General features: G+C 38.3%; 1 protein-coding gene across 12 annotated transcripts in view; it reads left to right on the plus strand.

Moving 5' to 3' along the window:
- Positions 1-21103, plus strand: part of ROBO2 (roundabout guidance receptor 2) — a 471362-nt gene that overhangs the window by 305710 nt on the left and 144549 nt on the right. For all 12 annotated transcript variants that reach the window (XM_055702516.1, XM_055702520.1, XM_055702523.1 and 9 more), the window contains exons 3-4: positions 18140-18297; positions 19940-20060. In XM_055702516.1, coding sequence (XP_055558491.1) covers positions 18140-18297; positions 19940-20060 — 279 coding nt within the window. The remainder of the gene's footprint in view (positions 1-18139; positions 18298-19939; positions 20061-21103) is intronic.

The raw sequence follows: 21103 nt of genomic DNA on the forward strand, positions 1-21103 counted from the left end.
TTATTTCATTGTTGCTGTAGGTACAGTATGGTAGGGAGGGTGGAATTTACCAGAGCAGGAAAGGAGAAGGGACATGTCGCCCAGCTGCTTTGTAGCACTAGCACTCCTCAGGGCTACTGGCAGGTTTTGTGTTGCATAACGCTGCAGCACCTTTGGGCTGCATCACTCCCACATGGCAACTGCATGGGTCTCTGCCAGCTTGATCTTTATTTCCCTATGAGGCTTCAAATTATGCAGTTTTTAACACTAACCATCAAATTTCCCATTGCAACATATATTAGCATTATTGCATTTCTTATTCTAGACTATCAAGTGCTATTTCTGAGTGCCTTAAACAGAATTTGAACCATTTTGTGTTAGGGAGGGGTGAAGGAACTCTTACATATTTCCTTTTTCTTCCTGGGAATCAGTGAGGCTTGTTCAGAGTTTGTGAAGTGTTTCAGAGTCTTAAATATGAAAATATTTTAGATTTCCAAAGTTCATTTTACCATCGCTAATAAGTTGGTCAAAAATATGATGATATTCAGGTATCATACTGAAGTTACTGGATAAATGCTGAGAGTAATATATATATATATATATATATGAAAAACTGCCTCTCTATATATCTCCCCTTATATAGCTATCTGTGAAGTATTCAGAGACAGATAAAAATTAGAAGCCCACATTTCTAGGTGAAAGACTTACTCCTTTCCACTCTTTGAAATATCACTCTGTTGTGCTAGAAGTCCCATAATAGCAAAGTTTGGAGACTCCATGGTTGAGTACTAGTGTTATCTTCATTTTATCTTCACCTCCCTTCTATCTGGGGAAGAATACTTTCTAATTACTTGTCGTTTTCCAGATCACTCGTGGTCTTTGCTCCCATGCTGAGTGGAGATTACACTCTCCTATTAGCCTTTTAAGGTCCAAGGAATGCCAGCCATGCCATGTGTGAGCAATCTGCAGGCACCATTAGCACTGCTTGAGTAGCTCTTGATAACACTCCCTATGAAGTCAATTAAAGACGTCAGGGGGTGGGCTGGACTGCTTCTTTTTACTAACAACTCTCATTAGGGGGTGGAGGATGGGGAGCATGAACAGGTGATTTTTTAGTATTTTAAATAAGTAACGGCAAAATTACCCAGACTAGCTTTCTCCTTTGTTTGGCATTCATTCCTTTCTCTTTCCTTCCCTTCCCTGTTTTTGGAACAAATCTCCAACAGATATGCCGTTTTACTAAGTCTGAAAAAGGCAATAACTATAAATCTCAACAAAAGAAATCGGAACAGATGGTAAAGACAACAGAAATCAGATTAGTGTTTTCTAAGTGGAAGGAAGTCGTGGGCAGTAATTGCTCAGCACATACTCTGATCGTGGACAGTCCCTCTTGCCATAATTTGGGCTGAGCTGAGGACACTCTCCCTTTTATAGAAATTTTTAGTCCTGTGCAGCTTGGGAAACTTGAGAGTTTATGAATATTCAGGAATATAAAGATATTTAAAGAATTAAGTCGAATGTGATGTAATTGTCCCTGTGTTCATGTATAAGCTTCTGGCAGCTGTGAAAGAGTATATTGCTGGGGAGTGCACCAGTGAAGCTGGTGTGTGGCCTTGAGCGTGTGATTTCAGTGGTGATGCTAAATACCACCGGCAGTTAACTCCTAAGGTGTAAGTATAAGGGTTTCATAAAAGAAATGTAAAATATAGAATAAGGTTCATATAAGGTGTGATTTGAAACACAGCTCGTATTTTTGCATGTGTTTTGAAATAAAATCTGAGGGCGAGTATTGTCGCTCACCAGTGAACCCTATATTACAGCTATTGAACAGAAATATTAGGAAAACAGAAATGTAAAAATAATTCAGTTTTTCGTAGCAAGAGATCCAGTTTGTGATTCTTTCTGCTGTTTTGGTTTTTGTTTTGATCTGGGTTTGTTTTTTTTCTTTCTGCTGTATGTGATTTTTTTTTTTTCATTATTATTTTACAGATTTTCCAGTGGGCTATAGGAGCATACAGTTCAGCTTGCCTCTTCCAAGATTTTGCTTTGAGTAAAGACTGAAAGCCTGTGTCTTAAACTGAGTCAGGATATATATTTCCACTCTAGGAACTATTGTTATGGTTAAGATTAATTCCAAGCAGGCAGTGGAAGGACTTCCAATATTTTTGGACAAATGTTCTTCCCTGTCGTGGAGGTTCTAGCACTCAAGTGTCTTTAGTTTTGACATGAAATAGGAATGAAAACAAAACCTTAAAACCTCTATTCAGGTCTTCCTTTTTCCTTACATGACCCACAAGGTATTCAGGTGTCCTTTTGAGAAATAAATTCATTAAGCTAAAAGCCATCATCCGTTTGGAAACAGCAACATGTAATATAACCTCAGCAGGGAGGCACTATGTGAGAATGCATTATACAGTATTTTAACGGGAAAAGATTTGATGCATTTTGAAATGACCATCGTATCATGCTACAAGAGAGTACAAAACACCACTTGTATCTGGCAGTTATTTTCCTACAAGTTAAAAAATAATCTGAAATGGTTAGTTTAAATTCTTCAGGCATTTTCAGATCACAGCAGCACATCACTTGCATTAAAGCTCCAGTCCTATCCTGCTGGTGAGCGTATCTCGTCTCACTGTGGCTTCTCTCTCCTCATATCAGCAGGGGGATGCAGTGAACAGAATGACTTGGGCAGCGAGAAAGCACTGTTTCTCCATGTTTCTCTTTTTAAAGTTATTATATCAGTTCTGAATTAAAACGGTATCAATTTTGTTTGCTTATGTGGTCATAAAATTAACACAATAGAAGAGCTTCCTCTTTTGAGGTTTAGATATGCATAGCCATGACTTCACAAATCTGGCAATAATATTAGTCACACTTACATATTTCTGCTAAACTTTTGATTTAATACACTGGCCATCCCTCCCATATACAGCAATTGAAAACTGAGACTTTAGTATATTGTTAAACTTTTTTTACAGACTTTGTTGCTGATTGTTCAATTTACACAGTGTTTATGTACGGCAGAACTAGTAAATATAAAAGGTAATCTTTTATAAGAAGATAGTTTATCTTTTATACATCTTTTATATATATAATTTTATATATAATCTTTTATAAGAAGATAGTATACCATCTATCTTCTATTTCATATTTATGCTATCTCATTTAATTTTACTTAGTCAATAAATGGAAGTACAATGGAGAGGGTTTTCAACATTAATACTTATTATGGCAGTTACTTATTTTCAGAATTATTTATTTCCAGCCATCTTGCTGAGTGTTTGAGAGAAATTACTTATCTGCTAGTGTGTGCAATAAAGATAAAATGAGAGATTGTTTACTTTGCTAAAAAGGCACATTGCTTTCTTTTGAAACAGCTGAAAACATAGCATGTAAATTAGAGTTGAAACAGTAATGTGCATCTCCATCAGAAGGGTTTGGTTTATTAAAGGAATATCAAAAGAAAATTCAACAATATGACCTGACTTATTGTATTAAACAACAATTTTCAGCCTCCACACTGATGTCTCACTAAGTAAGTGTCTTGGATTTATTTTTATAAATTTTGTTAAGATACGTGTTATAGAATTGTCATTTGAACTACTGTCTGAGTAACTACACAAAGTACATAGAAGAGATTGTAAAAATCTGTGAGACTGATTTATATAAATAATAAAAAAAGTGAGTAAAAAAAGTCTGATCATCCGTTTACATATGGGAACCGAGATCAGTTAATCATCCAGACTCACCCAGGAAAACAATGGTAAACCAGATAACTTGATTTTATTTGGTACCAGCCTGGTACCACAAGAATGCTATCCTATTACATATAAGTGATTTTTTTTTCCGCTTGTTTGGGAAGGCAAAGCTGCTGAAAATGCTGAATCTGTTAGTACATTTTGTTCTAGTCTGTTACTCTCTACTAATAGTACAGAAGTTGAAAGAGTGCTGACCACTTTTCTCTGTTCCCTTTACATTGACATGTCTAACCTGCTGCATCCATATTTTAAGTTGGTCTCTTCAGCATGCTAGTCAACTTTCGCAAGCTGGAAGAATCCATACTGGGTGCATTCTGATGCATGTATGTCAAAAAAAGAGTATATTTTATAGAAGTAGAAATAATATTTGAAAGCAATAGAAAAGAGCAGTGATTGGTATTAAATTAATACTTCAAGGGCTCTTAAATGGTATTAAATTAGACAGTTCCTTGAATGACTCAAGGCTTCATAGATGTGTTTCTCCCATCTAAGATTTTAGGCTCCACACCCTGGCAAGGTATGATAGTTTTTCCAGTAACCATTCTTGGGCTCTTAAAATGAAAGTTAGCAAAATAACTTCCGCACTAATGGCATATGGCAAATACTGGACACTACACACTCTTAGTGCTGAGGTTACTGGGAAGATGTAACTTTCATCTCTAGCTTTTGACTGTTTGGTAATACATTTTCACTTACTACTCAGAGGAGAGAGATATTGAAAACAAGCCTGGACCTTTTAACTTTTGCATTGAATTTCTCTAAACCAGCACAGCAATTTATTCCAATAGAAGTTGTTAAAGTAAATGTGATCAGGCTTGGATGTTAAGTATAATTCTATTAATCACATACCTAACCATAATAATATCCACCTTTATGGTGCAGACAAATCCTACTCCTGATGCACGTATTTGGCCAGAATTTTATTATTGGTACTGTCAACCTTGTGCTGTCGGTGGAACGCAAGAAGATGGCACGCGGCTAGCAGGGCTGTGCAAGGGGAGTCCTTTTGCCCTAGAGCTAGGGCAGCCCCTGGCAAGAGGAAAAGCTGAAAGGCAGGAATAAAACTACAACACTGCTGTACAGTCAGTACCCCAGCTTGAGGGTTTCTGCCGTGCGACATGAGTTAGGGCAGATTCACAGTTACTCTGATGTCCTCTAAAGCCATGTCTAGGTCCCAGCTGACCTCTGCTCAGGTATTCTATCATGTGCTAGTGTATAGTAACAATAAATGATGAAAATTATAGTAAGGCTTTGCACTTGAAAGGCCCTTGCATAACTCCTGGTTGTCCCTGGTGTTAAAAAAGTGATTGGAGGGATATTTATGACTTTGGTAGAAAGTCTGACCTGTAAAATATGTTGGTAGCAATTTGAACTTATTATTTTGAAACAGAAATTTGCCAAGGGCTTAGACTGCTATATCTTTCATGTCAATGCAGGTATCACTGTTGCTTGACTCTGTAAACTGTATCAACATGAACACTTCTCCCAATTGAAAAAAACAACAGGGAGTAAGCAAGAACATAAAATTATTTTTAGAAAATGCATTTTTAATTACTGAACTGCTTAATTATTGAGTACTACTGAAAATATCCTGTGAACCTCATCACTATGCAAATGTATTCAGTTTTGGAAACAAATGATAATAAAGCATTCTTTTTTCTTTTACAACATATTACTGTAATGAAGCTGTTACCTCTCAGTGTGCATTTTAATGAGTTTTAAGTAACATTTTAATGAGCTGAACATTACCATAAACCCAAGGATTAGATAAAATTGAATTTACTGGGAGAAGGGAAGGGTTCATTAAGAGTTAATTATATAGTTTAAGAAGAAATATAATTCATTTTATGAATGTGCCATCAACCAAGAATCCAGCAGTAGATCTATACTTAGTAATAAGTGTAGAAATGCCGTTATTATATTGACATAAAAACATGGGTTTGCACACTACTGCTTGTGTTTCCAATGAAAGTTTCTGTACTGAAATCCCTGGGTCAACTTTGTTCTTATCCAGCTCCTTATTACATCTGAGGCGAAAAAATACCAAGCTTTGTATTACTGGTTGTAATTCCACCTACAATTTTTATAAACATCATATGAACAGTGAAAGCAAAGTTTAATGGATTTACCATCGCCAGTAGGACCTGAAGGTGAGTTATGAATAAATATATTGGATTTATTATTTTAAAAAGGACTGGTAGAGATTTGAATCCAAACTGCCAGCTCTACTTACGTCCACTGAGAGTGATCTGTTGAATGTCTGCAGCCCAGGCTCCTGGATGCCCAGAAATCCCAGGTAAATTCCCAGACAACAGCTCTGTGCTGGCTGCACTGTACATTGGGATGGATGCTGATGTTCAGGCCCTGCACAATGCAGGATTAAACTGCTCATGCTCAGCAAATTCAGTTACACACTGGATTTACTGCTTGGCATCTGCCAGTGCTGACATTTCTGTTTAATTTTTTGAAAAAGTATTGAAAAATCTTAGCTCAGTGGCCTAAGATATCTGCTTAGAAAAGAACAAGAAGAAAATTTTGAAATCTTAACAAAATATTAGTTGCGCTAAACTAGTATAGTGCTGTCTTGTTTATAGTATAGCCCTGTGACCTGCTATTAAAAAAAAAAACAACCAAATAAAACACAAAAAACAAAGAACCACCAATACGTATCACAGCCTTTCAGTGGGGTGAGGGAAGCCTCAGGGGGGTTGAAAGCTTTCATGAGTTTCAGTAAAATGGAGTTGATCTCCTGTACCCTGCTGTTGTGGAGGAAAGCATTCTAGCAAACATCTGAGAAAGGAAAATCATGAGCTGTGGTCAGCAGTAAGACCTGCTGGAGGTCCATCACTCCTGCATATGCCAGACCCAAAGGTGTGCCCCAAGAGTGGCTATTCTGATTGCTGAGCCTCAAAATGCTAAGGTGAACCTGCAGAACTACACTGGAAGGATGATGCCTACATTCCTTACTGATTCCTACAACAGAAGTCAAGGGGCACTGGTGGCATTTAAAAAGGAGTTCCAGTTAGCACCTTGGATTGAATAGGTGTTCAAAGGAAGTGCAAAGAGCAGCTATTAAGCAGGTAATAAATTCTGGATATGACAGGGAGAAAGCAAAGTGCTACCGAATGTGTGATTATGAGCCACATTGTATTAAACTTCCATTTGTTCAGCAGCAGAAGTTTTTCCATCTCTTCTGAGTTGTTTCTAGCAGGTCCATCTGTTGCTAAGTAAGAAAGAAAGCCCCAATGAACAGAATAAAATTGTAAAAATCAAACATGAACCAACTGTTGGCTGAGCATTGTTTAGTGCCCCATGCTTTCTCCCCCAGAAGCTCACCTCTTTGTATGAATGTGGCAGCACAGCCAGGCATGTGGAAGTCTTCAGAGAGAAACTGAACATGTTCCTCACCTACATCTGGAATTGTTCAGAAAAGGAGGAGCAGAGCTACAGAGGTCCTCCTCAAGGGAGAGTTTAATTCAATTTGCCTTAATTGAAGCTGCACAAGCAAACTACAGAATGTTTCCAGTTCTCCTGGTCTCAGAGAAATCCCACAGCATGCACTGGTTATATGAGCTATTGTATTTTATATATTCCTTATTCTAAATATAGGGAAGTATAATGCATAGTTTAACAATACATTTTCCTTGGTGGAAAATCTGGTTTAAGTAGTACTATTCTCTCCTGGCCACTTACTTCCTTCACTTGTAATAGCTTGTCATTCTCTCAGTTGCTTGTGGATCCACGCTGTGAACTGGGTCAGTAGAGTGATATGGGTTAAAAATCCTCCAAGCAGGATATTTTTTTTTCTTTTCTTTCTTCCCCCACCCCCCCACCCCCCTTAATTGGAATGGAAGAAAATGTTTGTACTACTTGGCCTAAAATCTATCCCAGGTGAATACTGTGGCAGGCTAAAAATTCCCTCCATCCAATCCTGTCTAGTCTAATAATCTAATCTGCCTGTTTCAATATTATACTTTGTCTATCATATGGTGCTTGAATACTTTATCTTGTCAGTACATCCCCTTGTTTTCTAATGCAATTGAAGAATGACAGTAACTATATAAATGTACAGGAATTAGATCTTTTGTGGGAGCTAGAGATACAGGTACTATGTGGTTAGTTAAACTCTGTGCTAAGGAGTGAAACAAATTACTTACGTGTGCCAGGAGGTTCCTGTTTAAAATAAAATCTATTTCAATATTTAGTTATTAAATATGCCTGAGCTGGAATGGACTCTTTTTTTTACACTAGTAGTTTATATACAAAAAACAAAAGGAAGATGAAAGATTGTAAAAATTATTTCATATTCTAACTGTGGGAATAACAAAGGTCTTTCAGACACTTAAAAGGAACGTGACCCCTTCATCCAAAAGGCTGCTCCAGCTATTAAGTAACACACTGTTAAAGGCTGTTTTACAGGCGTGTCTCAGATTGTTTCTTCTCTATAGTCTGGAATAAGCAAGTATTTGAGTTGTTCTGTTTGACAGTTTTCTCTTATTTTAAAGCCATCAGCAGATCCGTAGTTCACCCTGGTTTTCTCTTGTACTGAACTGCCAGAGGAATATTCAGCACCGAGGGTTTAGAAGGATGTGTGACGTGGGGGATTTATTTTATTCTAGTTTTATGGTACAGTTCATTTTTCTATTACGCAAAATTTGTTGTACATGAAATAGCACTTTGGGAAAGTGGTATTAGAAAAAATAGTTTGTTTCATCTTTACCACAATTCAAAATGTTATGCTAGTGTATTTTCAACAGTATGTCTGGGAGCTGGTGTAACCACTCAGCTGAAGGTCATTTTGAGTCTCAGGCACAGCATAGTGTGACTGGAGGGTGGAGCTGGACTTCCAGGTTCGAGTCTCCCTCTGGGTGCTGAAGCTCCTCTTTCAAAATTGTTGCTTCAGGCTGTTACGGTTGGTCTTTGCTCCTGCTTCTTTAATTTTTTTCTTTCCTCTTGCACAATGTAGTGAATAATAATGAGAGCAATGTGAATTCTTATATTATTCTTCTCTTTTGAAAATGAGTGTGAGAGTTATATTTCATATTGTATGGAAGTAATTCCTTATGCTATTTGAGCAGATCAAAACTACAAAAGAATTCCTGCAAATTACACTAGTTTCATCTTTGTTTTGCATAAAGTCACAAATCTGTGGCTTTCTTCTCATATTTAGACTATAGAAAACTACTCTTTTATTCAGTTGTTTGTGGATTTTTTCCTAGCTGGTAGCATGTTGACGGAACACAAATGACTCTGTCCTGAAGATTTAATACAAGGTCTACATATCATGTTGTTCCTTTAGTTCTTTAAAGCTCTGGAAACTTAAATTAATTATGCACAATAATGTGATGATAAGTGACAGATAAATTATTTGTAGTGTTCAAGATAATCCAGAAAAAAATGTCATCTAGCACTTGTTAGATTGTTAATAGCTGTTAAATCTGAATGGAGCTTTTTATGTAGGAAATGTCCGATGATGAAACTTCATAAGAACCCAACACTTGAACACTGCAAGAAAAAAAAATTTCTTACCGTCCTCAGAGATGGTAAAATTGGAGTTTTAAACAGCAATGTCTTTGGACTGTCTTTGCTTTTTTGATTTATTGTAGAGTATTAACATAATATTGAATTAAGATGATATGAAATCGTAAGTGGTGGAGGAGTTGTAGAGTTGTAGGGGGTGGGGTTTTGATTTAAATTCTTGGAGAGGGGTTCCAAATATAGCTGGAATGGTGAGTACACATACCTGGTGACTTGTAGCCTTCTGCCATCCCACTACCTAGATACACAGTTCTTCTTTCACGTGGCATTTATTTTTCACTAGCTTCAAATGACTGGGCATGTCTCAGTGACAGTCACGCAAACATGTTTTATGCATTTCCAATCTCAAATTATTGGGACAAATTCTAAAAATGGAAACAGTTAAGCCCTTCAGAAGGTTAACGATTAAAGAAGGCACACTGAGGTCAGGGTCCAGGAGGATATGATGCTGCCGAGCCTGGGTGCAATGATGTGCCTGTTCATGGGACAGAGGACATGAGACCAGCCAAGCTGGTAGAGCAGGCCTGTTTAAATGGCATCTGGCAAGCACCCCAAAACGGCCTATTGACACGAGGACAGTTTGCAGGATGGGAAGTGAGGTATTCAAGAAGCAGCAGGCGGCTCCCACTGGTTCTGCATACCAGCTGTGGATGCATCTCAGGCTTCATGTCTGATGAAGTGTGGCTGCGCAGTCCCCTTGCAATAGAGTTATGAAAGCTTATCAAGAAATATGTGCCTTGCTATGCCTGCTGAAATATCTTGTTTTCAATCCTGACTTCTGAAGGCAGAAATACAAAAGCCCTGACAAAAAAAATGATCCTGCTCACAAAAACCTGAATAGATGAGTTTTATCTTATAATTAACAGATAAAGCTTGATAGAGACCAGGGTTAGGAACAGAGGGCGGGGGGGGGTGTGGAAGGAAGAGAATTCCTATGTTGGGCAACAGCCTGTTTTGTTTGATGCTTTGCCTAATGTGGCTAAAGTATAGCAGTAATGTGTCAGTAACCCCCTGCCAAGATGGGAAAGCATCCCAGCTGTTGTGTATGTGTTGTGCATGTGTACACAAGAAGTTTATTAGAGGCTATTCACACTTCAGTGGAGCTCAGAGATTGCAGTCTGTATTATATTGATTAAATGAAGCATATAACATTCTATATTTCTCATACAAGAAATATTCATTCATTTGTATTCGTTTTCATGATTCTCATCTGTTCTTTCTCCTTTGTTTTACTGAGGGCACATGTACATTTTAGGTGTTTTGGCTGGGCTTGACCTGGAAGCCCAGGGGACTGAAGCAGCTAAAGTGGTGGCTGGAGAACCAGCTTTAGTTTGAAAACAGAAAAAATACAATTGCTCAACACTGTGTCAGACTCTAGGTAGCATTCGTTAGGTTGAGCACAGTGCTGCAAGTACCTAGTAGCGCTACTTCTGTACTCACAACAGTAAACCTGCATGCTATTATACTGTGGTTTCTGCACTTAGTAATTAAATCTGTACTTTCTGGGGAATCTCTGCTGTACTCTGCATGTGCATTGGAGTTTCTGTGTGCTCTTCCAAAGCACTCAAAAAGCTCCCACCTGAATTTCATTCATATATCTCTGACGGTAACATTTGAGTTTTTTTGGATGCCATTGCTTTTGAAAATTGGTTATATATTTCTAATTCCTTTAAGTTTGGGGTGGTTTGGTGGGGGTTTTTTTTGGCTTTTGTTTGTTTGGTTTGGGTGTTTGTTGTGGGGGGTGTGTGTGGGGGTGTGTGTGTAATTTTGCTTATTAAAACCTAAGAGTGTCTGTACTGCAGGAGAGCAAAGGTCTATCCAGCCTGGTCTATCCTTTTTCTGATAGCAGCCTTCAAGGGATTCTGTATTATTGCCTTTTTAACCAAACACAGTCCTCCATATTGCATTGTTGGGAGAGAAACATAGTCAGTGTGATTTGAAGACTTCTCTAGTGCTTTTGGTGAAACTAGTCCCATATTCTTGCTGCAAAGAAGACACGCTGACATACAAGCAACAGTGGAAGTGCAGTAGTTCAGTTGTGATATGGTGATTTTTGAAGTCGTCCTTGGTTCCATATCTGATATTCACATTAGTTGGGAAAAAAAATAAATTACTTGCCCATGATTTTCTGAATATGTAGTCCATTAAATGTGAAGACCACGTAAAAGCTAACGTCAGACTTGAATTTAAAGGGTCATTAAATAACTGCCCTTGTAAACCGCTAAATGTCTGATCCTTGTTAAATTGTATGACTTACAACAGATCATGCATATTTTTCAAAGTTTGTTGTATGCAATTGTGACACCAGTTCTTCTAGAAAGTCTCTGAACTTTTAAGCAAGCAATAGGGCTTTTAGTTTCAATGAAATAAAACTCTTGGTAATGTGTCTCTTGTTAGCATTAGCAATCTGTGCAGTGCATTCATCAAGAGTGATTATGTTTTAAAGTATGAGAAAAAAGAAATCTGCTCTATATCCTAGAGAAAATTTTTCAACATATTAAGTTGTATAGCTTTAGATTTCTGAAATTACTTAAATGTGGTCCTAAGGATATTTGCAGTCATAAAGAATACTTGGTTATGCTTATTGCTTCCCTTTGCCTTTCTCAACTGTCAAAACACAGTGATGCTTTTGAAGATTTACAGCAGATGGGTAATGAGATTGCTGACTGTTAGCTGCAACATTCAGAATTTGTTGGTGGAAGGAGGCGGGAGTTTAAAAAAGAGAGAAGGCTATTGAGGCTTCATTGCAATGAAGACAGGTGATAGAACTTTATTTTCAATCAGGAAGCTTAAACATAAATATGTTATGTTCCAAATTAGAAAAATCTCTAATCTTCATGCTATCTAGTAGTGAAATAAAATCTTTCATAAAAAATTACAGAGATGTCAGATTGCATTCAAGTGATCACAATAAATCACAAGAAAGGAAGGACATTATAAAATTTTTCAGTAAGTGTATTCAGGCTGTAGTGTGTATGTTTAATTCAGCACAAATAGCAGCCTTTAAAAAATCAGAAACAAATCATAAGCTCATGTGTGCACTAACTTTCACTTTTGTACCTGTGTAATTGTGTAAAAGGGAAAATAGGTCAACAGTGCCCTTAATTGGGTTAACTGTCGAAGAAAGTTTTCAAGGTCTGATCTTGCAGTGTGCGCTGTAAATAAGGAAGGAGAAAGCCTATCTTCTTTCCTGACCTTAGTGGAGCCAGCTAGCTGGGGTACACCTCAGACTGAAATTTAGAGGTGTGAAAAAAATCCATCTGTCTCCAACTGACTCTTTTGGGAATCTACTTACTTGTCAGTGTCAATTCATGCACCTGATTTCTAAGACCGAAATTGTTTGTTCACCTGGTTTAATAGATTCTGTTGTTTAGAAGCAAGGGTCTCCACTTTCATGTTTAGACATTAATGCTCATCACAAAGTCCAAATTCTGTAAATGTCTATATCCTTATACATGAGCTGTTAGAAGTTTTAGAAAGTGTGTCAGAATGGAGTGGTTTTTCACATTTTGGTCTTTGCCGAGGCCTGATAATAAAGAGCAAGCTACCTTTAACTGTAAGTACTGAGTAGCTTACTGAGTTCAGAAACACATGAAATACTGAGTGAGAAAAAGGGATGAATCCAAAGAAAGTTGCTGAATCTGCAAGAAGAAGATACTCTTTCTTTTGTTTCTTGATGCAGTTATCTCCCTGCTGCTCACTTCCTCACTTTGATTTCTAGGGACCCTACTAATCAAACATTGTTGCAGCTGCTGGACTCTTTGAAAATATCCTAACGCCTCTGAAAATTCATCTTGTGGGTTTGGGGCCTTATTTTAAGGTAAAATCAGAACATTTTGAGTCATGGTAAATCAGCTAGCATTCATCTCTCCTAGGCAATATCTGTATCAGGAGATAGGTGAAGGATGGGAAAAAGAATGGGAGTAAAAAAAGTTGTAGTTCCTTATCATCTTCTTTTTAAACAAGATGGCAACTTTTCCCAGGCAATAAACATGCCAAAGGAGCTCAGAAACTGCCTGGGAGCCTTGCCTAGAACTATTGCCTAGGTTGTGGTTTAATAAAAAATTTCCTTACAGAATGTGAAAGAGGCAGTTGCTGAAACAAAGGAGTAGGGTGGCATCCTCCTCAGAAAAAGTGTATTGTCATTATTATTCATGAGGAAGTTTGTCTGTGACCCCTTGTTATTTTTCAGTGACCCCGTTTCAGCAGGTAGTGCTGGCTTGCTCAGGGACCATTTCAGCAGATCATACACATTAGCCAAGTTCTAAAACACCCCCCTGCACCATACGCTGTCTAAAGTATAATAATCCTTTAATCTGCCCACTGCATGACATCTGGGCAGTTATTTGACATAATAATTCATGTTTATTGAGTGTATCAGTATGTATCAGAGGAGAGAAGCACCAAAGCAGTAGTGGAGAGATGAGGATTTAGGAAAATGCCTGTGGGGCAGTGCTTTGGACCAGGGGAGACCTACCTGCACGTGGCAGGTCACCAACCTACCACCGATGTGGCTGCATAAAATCTTTATATAATAATATTATCCTGAGATAAACACAATACAAAATAGGAGGGGGAACATAAACTACCAGGACCCAAGTTACAGAAGCACATTAATATTTACTCAATATCCCTTTATACCCTCTAGTCAGCACAACAGATGTAGCTGTGTTTTAAGACATTATCATGCATTGAAAAAGGCAAAAAAGATAGTCTTTCCCTCCCTTCCGTTCCCAGTAATCTCAGATGTTCACCGTGTGTGCTGGGGGGAGGAGGTGGAGAGCTGAGCGCTGGTGGGAGAAGAATGCAATTATCCCAAAGCCTCCTGACGGGCATCCACTTCTTCCTTCCAGCTTAGCTGCTCTGACCATAGGCTGTGGGCTCATGGGACATGGACCAGATTGAAAAAGTGGAAGCAGACAGATGGTTATTTGTAATCATCATGTAAATGTAAATCCTATAAAAATGTTTTCTTTCTAAGGGCTTGAAAGCTGTTGTAGTGGAAAGAAGGATTAAGGCATGGATATCTAGCCTAGAATAATTTTAACCCCACCACCTTCCCTCCTACCCCGTAAACGTCGTGGCTTTATCTCTGCTTCCTTTAAACAAATTGCTGGAGCCTCAGTTGAGGAAATTAATTCGGTTTCCATGTAATTCCCTGAGTTTATGAGCACCAGTCTGACTGAGGCCTGGATTTGGGCCTAAGCTGGCAGGTGCTGGGAAGCGGTTGCCTTGGTAGCAGGGCTCCTTTCTTCTGCTTCCTCCCCTGCTCCAGCAGGTGCGAGGCCTGCCGGCGGTTATCTCGGCGCTGCCGGGGCTGGATGTGCTTGCTTTCCGTGATTACACTCGCGGGTACCTGTAAATGGCCGTACAGGACTTTGCATGCCTTAAAGACCGATGTGGCAGCTCACAGACATCTATCTTGTTTGAGCAGCATCAGCTTGTTCGAGCGACAAAGAGACCGATCAAACTTTAATTGTCCGCAGCACTGTTGTAGGCTGTGTGCAGGATTTAGCCGTCCTTTTCAGATCCTTGGTCCCCCGGTACCTACATCGACAGCAAGGTTAACCATCTGGAAGATTTTGCCCTTCCAAGGCTTTGCCTCTCGAAACATGAGGATGTTTGCTCTGCTGTTGGGCTGGCAGAGCGGAGCAGCTAAGGCAAAGTAAGAACATGGGATGAGGAAGAGGAGCCTGATGTTTCACCACTTGCGATGAATATTTTAAATTTTGCTAGTATTTGTGCCATGCCAAGAGGGGCCCTGAGGAGGGCTGGCTTCTCAAGTGGACAAAAGCCTCTTGCCAGTGTGTGGACAGAGCTATCTGCTCAGGCACACCGTTAGTTATTTGGAAGTACCCAGCAATTGTGGATAATTGGCTGAGGAATATTCTGCAGCTCTCGACCATTTTTCTCTTTTCACAGATGATTGTGCCATTAGATATGGTGAATGCACTAAGCTGTGCTGCGACTTTTCCATTTACTGTGCTAATAAGTGTGAACTCAACTTCCAGTTGACATTCCTTTCTTCTGTGGCTTTCTGTGCCACTGGAGTGGGACAGACGAGCTTGCCAGCTCCTGCCCTGGTCTCCTCCACACGCGCCCTACCTCTTCCCGGCTTCTCTCTGGGGGTGATGTTTGGATGTGCTGGGGTGGCTGTACCTATCAGATTAATATCTCTGCTTTGTCATTGTTGTTATATTGCATTAAAAGTGCTGAATCACAGGAATGACAGTCTCTGCTCTTAACCTTGTTTTTCTCTTTGCTTTTATTCTTACTAATTTTCTTTCCTGTACTTGGTTTTTGTTTTCTCTCTCCGTAAATTTACAGTGCTACTTCTCCCCTTCTCTGGATTGTTTTCTCTCTTTAATTTATATTCCACACATTTTTCTCTTATCTTTGTTTTTTTGTCCACGCTTTATTTTTTCCCTATTTCATTTTTCTCCAACCATGGTTTTTGTTTTTTTTTCTCCAAAACAGAATGCTTTAGATGGAAATGGTTAGATATATCTATTCAAGATTCACATATGTGCTGAGGTATACAGCAAGATTAAGTAAACCCTGTAGCATCAATTTTGTCTTCCATTCAAGCCAGATTTGCAGTAAGACTTGGGTAAAGGAATGTGATAAAATCAAATCACCTCTTAGCCTCATATTCTGAGGCTGATTTGAACCTTACACAGTTGCTGGGATGATTCAAAGAAAGTTAATGTAATTTACTGCGTATCACCCCAAGAAACTGTATTTGTCAGCTTCATATAGCCTTGTGAAACGTTCAAGGAAAATGCTTTCCTTAATATTGCTGTCAGGAGTTAGGAGTCAGGAGTATAAAGTCATTATGTTGTAGGATCTGCTGATTTTCTGGGGATTTTCCACTAATGCATTTGCACTGAAGATCTGTAATTGTACAAAGGATCAAGACAATAAAAAATAATATTTATTTTATGTGTAATAATAATGGAAAAAGTTGACATTTATCCATTTGCCAGTTATATGAAAGACGGTATAACATTGCCTGAAAGTATTTTTTCTTCCTATGTATCATAGCGATCACAGAGACACATAAAGATGCTTCCCAAAATATGTAATATTGTAAGACTTTTTTTTCTGGTCTTTCCCTGAAATTGCTGTGGTATTAGCTTTCTTGGCTTTGCAAAATGTTGTAATGCCAAATAGTCAGCAGTCCATGATCTTCAGCTTACTGTTTCTATGTTGTGCTTTGCATAATTTATTTCTTCCATTTGATCTTGAAGATCTAAAAATTCCATTTCTGTCAATTTGATTATTGTGAATCAAAAGCGTATGAGAGATTTGTATTAATGAGAAATACTTCGGGGCTGAGATTTTTGTTAAGTTATTTTTTAGAAAAGAGTTGTCAATTGGGTGTGTCACTTAAGAAGACTATGGGTTCTTGCCAGGGCTGCTTTTGTTGCCAACTGTGTCCTGTCACTTTTATTTTATTCTTCAAGAGCAAGACCTAAATAATCAGTCTTTTTTTTTCTTTTCTTTTTTTTTTTTTTTTGTTAGAAAAGGAATTAACTTCCAATTAACTCCCTCCTTCCTCTGGGATCTACCTGTATATCCCAAACTGGGGAACACCAAAAGTTCCCTCATATGTCATTCTGAGTGCCACATATATACAGCCCACTCACCTCAGCCCATTCAGAAACCAATTCTTGTATGTATTAATCATATTTTCTTCTGGCTTATTACAGAAGAGAAAAATATTCAGTTCCAAATGTTAAAACGGGGCACATTTTATTAACATTGAAAGCAGTAAATTATCTCTGCTTATGAAATGAGACTGAGCAATTTCTGCTGAACTCTTCCTGACTTGCCCCTTCATGAGGATACAGTGTTTTCTAATTTCTCAGAGGGCCTTGGTTCCATTAAGGGCGAGAACTGTTTTAAAGCTGTAATGAAAGCCATACGTAGCTGAAATTCAAGGAGGGGAAATGCCCTAAATTCTATTTCAGTAGCTCGTCTAGAGCTATTTTCAATTTTATGTTTATAAGAATGTCAATTAACCTAGAGACTAGGACACACATAGAAGAATAATGATGAAGTGGATGTCATTTTAACACACTGAAGCCAGCTAGTTGGACTTAATCCTTCTTTACAGAAGCTTGATTTACATATGAAGCTGGCCTGTGTTGCCTAATTTAGTTCTCAGTTTGGTGATTTAAATGCTCTTTCAATGTCATGGGACAGCACTGGTCAAAGTTGCAGAAATATTAAAACTAAAAAAATAAAAGGAAGAAATAAACATGCTGGAACCACACTACAATCAGTTTGATTTCTCTGACACCTTTCATAACTGGTGATCACTTTGGCATATACTTGGTAATAACAATAATAACAGTAATAATAACAATACCCTTAATCAAGTTGCAACTGCAATTCGGTATCAGTTGTGTCACTTTACCTAGCTTATGCTGAAGTTGAAGATCCAGGCTAGCCAGATGTTCAGCATGTTGATTTTTGTTATGAACACAACATCAGACCTGCAGTGTTACTTTTGCAAGGATGGGAAGCAACCTTGTCAAGGTTAAAAAGTGTAATGGGTGCTACAGGTCTTTCTAACTTAAATGCAGAGCCATGTTCTTATTGAGAAAAAACAAGGGGAAAAAAAACATGTATGTGAAATCTGCCTCCACTGAACAAAAGGTCACGCCTTAGGCAACTTCTTTTATGAGTTCTTTCATAGTAAATATAAGAGGCAAAGTCATCACCTAATAATGGTTGAGACATTTTTGTTTGATTGTTTAATACTGTATGTATCTGCATGTAATTTTTCCCCCCGCACCTACAATGTGATCACTTCTAGTAATTTATTTCTTCTTTCCCTCATTTTTTTGCAATAGTGCTACGGGATGACTTCCGCCAAAACCCTACAGATGTTGTGGTGGCAGCTGGAGAGCCTGCCATATTGGAGTGCCAGCCACCTCGTGGACACCCTGAGCCTACCATCTACTGGAAGAAAGATAAAGTCCGTATTGATGACAAGGAAGAGCGGATCAGTGTGAGTGCAACCGAGATGGCTGCCTATAGACATAGGGCCTGCATCGAAGCTCCACAGCTGCGTGCAGCAGAACTTTACAGCTTTATAGCCTTTCCCACAGAGACTCATCATTACTCTTGGCAGTTTGCCCTTCTGACCTTTCCCAAATGAGGGGGGAAGGTTGATTATTCCTTCTGGTTTGGGTCTCCAACTTGAACTTCCTGAGGCTTGGTTTGTATAACCAGTGTAACAGAGGTCCCATTAGAGCTGTAGATTTGGTTGTGTAAGGTGGTCTGTTAGAAGGGGGACTCAGTGGATGTCTTTGACCGGTTTGGCCTTACCTTTTCTAGATCTCAGTTCACAGAAATGAGATCTCAGTTCAGTGAAGGGAGAATATCAGACCTTTTATCAAAGAGGTGTTTTAAGATACAGTCATATCTATGAGGTACACAAATACTCCATGTGAAAAAAACCCAACAGCTTAGGATGATACTGTAGTGTTGTATTTAGTGTAGTAATTGGGATGTGTGTTCTACATGAAGACTGAAGTTATGTTCTAAAGAGTGGTTGTTCCTGAGTAGGAGTACATTTTGAGTAAATGAGTAATGCTGGTTGAATTCTGTGACAGTTTGTTCCTTGTACTGAAGGAAAAAGGGTTCAGCAGAAATACCTAAGTTATTAGAACTATGTCATAGTATTTGCAAGTAAATGGGATAAATATGGGTGCAGACACGTATTTAATTCCTAATTTTTAAATGCCTAGCTTTTCACTATTAATATTCCTTCAATGAAGTTTTATGTTGTATGTAACGATATGTGACTCATTCAGTGCTGACATTCAGTATGGAAGTACTATCAGGAAGCTTGTTTGTGGCTTCGGATGCCTAAGGAAGTATTTCAAGCTAAACTATAAGTAGTTGCTATTTGTGGGCCAGGCTGTCTCTGCTAGGTTCTGCTTGAGTAGAAGGAAAAATGCCAGGGAACTGGTTATCATTCCCTGACTCTCAATTTTCTTTGGCTATATTCCTAGCTTAGTCTGAAGCACGCTATTGTCTAACTTTTGACACTGTCTGTAACTTCATGAGCTGCAAATTTGTTACTTTATTTCTCTCAACTGCCCTGCTCTTACACACTAATAAGCACCCTTTGTAGCCAAGAAAATGTTAAGTCTTAAGGGAGTCAGGTGAATTCTCAGTTTGGGCTAGATTCAGCCTGTTTGCATCAAGGAAAAGAGAAAATCTGTCTTAATCAGTAAACAAGGAAACTGTTCAGACACCAGTAAAATAAAATAAACTAAATAAAACTAAGTTAAATTGTCTTTTTCTTGAGAGAGATGTTAAGAGTGCTTTATATGTCATCATGCAAGAAATAGAAGCGCTCTGTGTTGCCAAAGAGGCAGAAAGAAATGTCAACTCTGAAATGTAAAGCGTTTAATGAAAACCAAAGAAAAAACTTAAATACAGTTAAAATCGGTAAGTATGATAAAATGTGTTTCTACAACAGCTTAAAGATATTTAAATATATAGGATTATAATTTTGAAGCTATACATATATTTACAAAGTTTTAAATGCCTTAGTTGTGGAACTTGCTGCCGAAGAGGGTAGCTTTTTCTGATATCGTTTTTTATCTGAAGTTAAAAATTTATTCTTTGTTTTGAAACAGATACGTGGTGGGAAGCTGATGATCTCCAACACAAGAAAAAGTGATGCGGGCATGTACACTTGTGTTGGAACAAACATGGTGGGGGAGCGAGACAGCGATCCAGCAGAGCTGACTGTTTTTGGTAAAGCAACTCAACCTTTTTTTGCTTTTCACTACAGATGTAATAGACTGAATTGACCTGGGTGACTCGTCAAAATATGAGACAAAACAAGGTTAACAAAACACCGTAGTACTGCTTAAGATGCAGTTCACAGTTTCTGAAGACGACCAGGTTTCAAAGGCTGCAATTTATAATTATGGAGCTGTGATGGCTCAACATTTTCCTTCTAAGTGCATAGTTTCAGTCTAATTGGAGGTCCTTAGTGGTATGCATACAATCATAGACAGTAATGCAAGATATAATGCTCTCCCTCACCAAATTGCCAAACGTAATTAAGCTACTTCTAATACAGTTGACAATGACTGCCTAACAGAGATTTGGACCAGCTTTGCCTATTTAGATAATTCCTTATTCCTGTGGGGTTGTGAAATCAAACCTTTGTAGGAGAGCACGAAAGAGCTCAATTCATCAGTTAAAAGTCATTGGAAAAAATCCCAAGATCAACTTCTTAAATATATAGAGATACTTTTTTCACTTCTTTTTTAAAGGGCATGAAACAGTCTTTCATCCTGTAAGCCAGGGCATCATTTAAGTTCTTGATGCTGCTGAATGGGTCAAAAATGAATGTTTCCTGTGTGAAACAGCTTCCAGACCTGGTAGGCAAGACAAGAAGTTGTTAGGAACATTTCCCCTATGGTTAGGGTCTAGAGCAAGAGTAGAGTAATACTGAACCTAGAGCTGGATCCATCCTACTAACAACTGAATAAGAAGCAAAACTGCAAAATCCTGCTGTGCTACATCCTGCAGCCATGACATTTGTATTTACCATTTAGCTATGGTTTAGTAGGGATTAGTTGAGACATCTTGAGCAAACAAAAGAAAATCAATAAGGAAAAAAACCCTCACTGCTAAAGAAAAAACATATATGCATATAAAAAGAGAGTGTTAAATGTTCCCTCCTGCTACACCTCTTTGATGTCCTTGATACAGTACCAAAATTCCGAACAAAACTGCTTGTAGTTCCAGTAAGACTTTTCATAGAAATCCTCACACCCTTTCTGAAG

Source organism: Falco cherrug, chromosome 2 (genome assembly GCF_023634085.1).
Source record: "Falco cherrug isolate bFalChe1 chromosome 2, bFalChe1.pri, whole genome shotgun sequence".
Lineage (NCBI taxonomy): Eukaryota > Metazoa > Chordata > Aves > Falconiformes > Falconidae > Falco > Falco cherrug.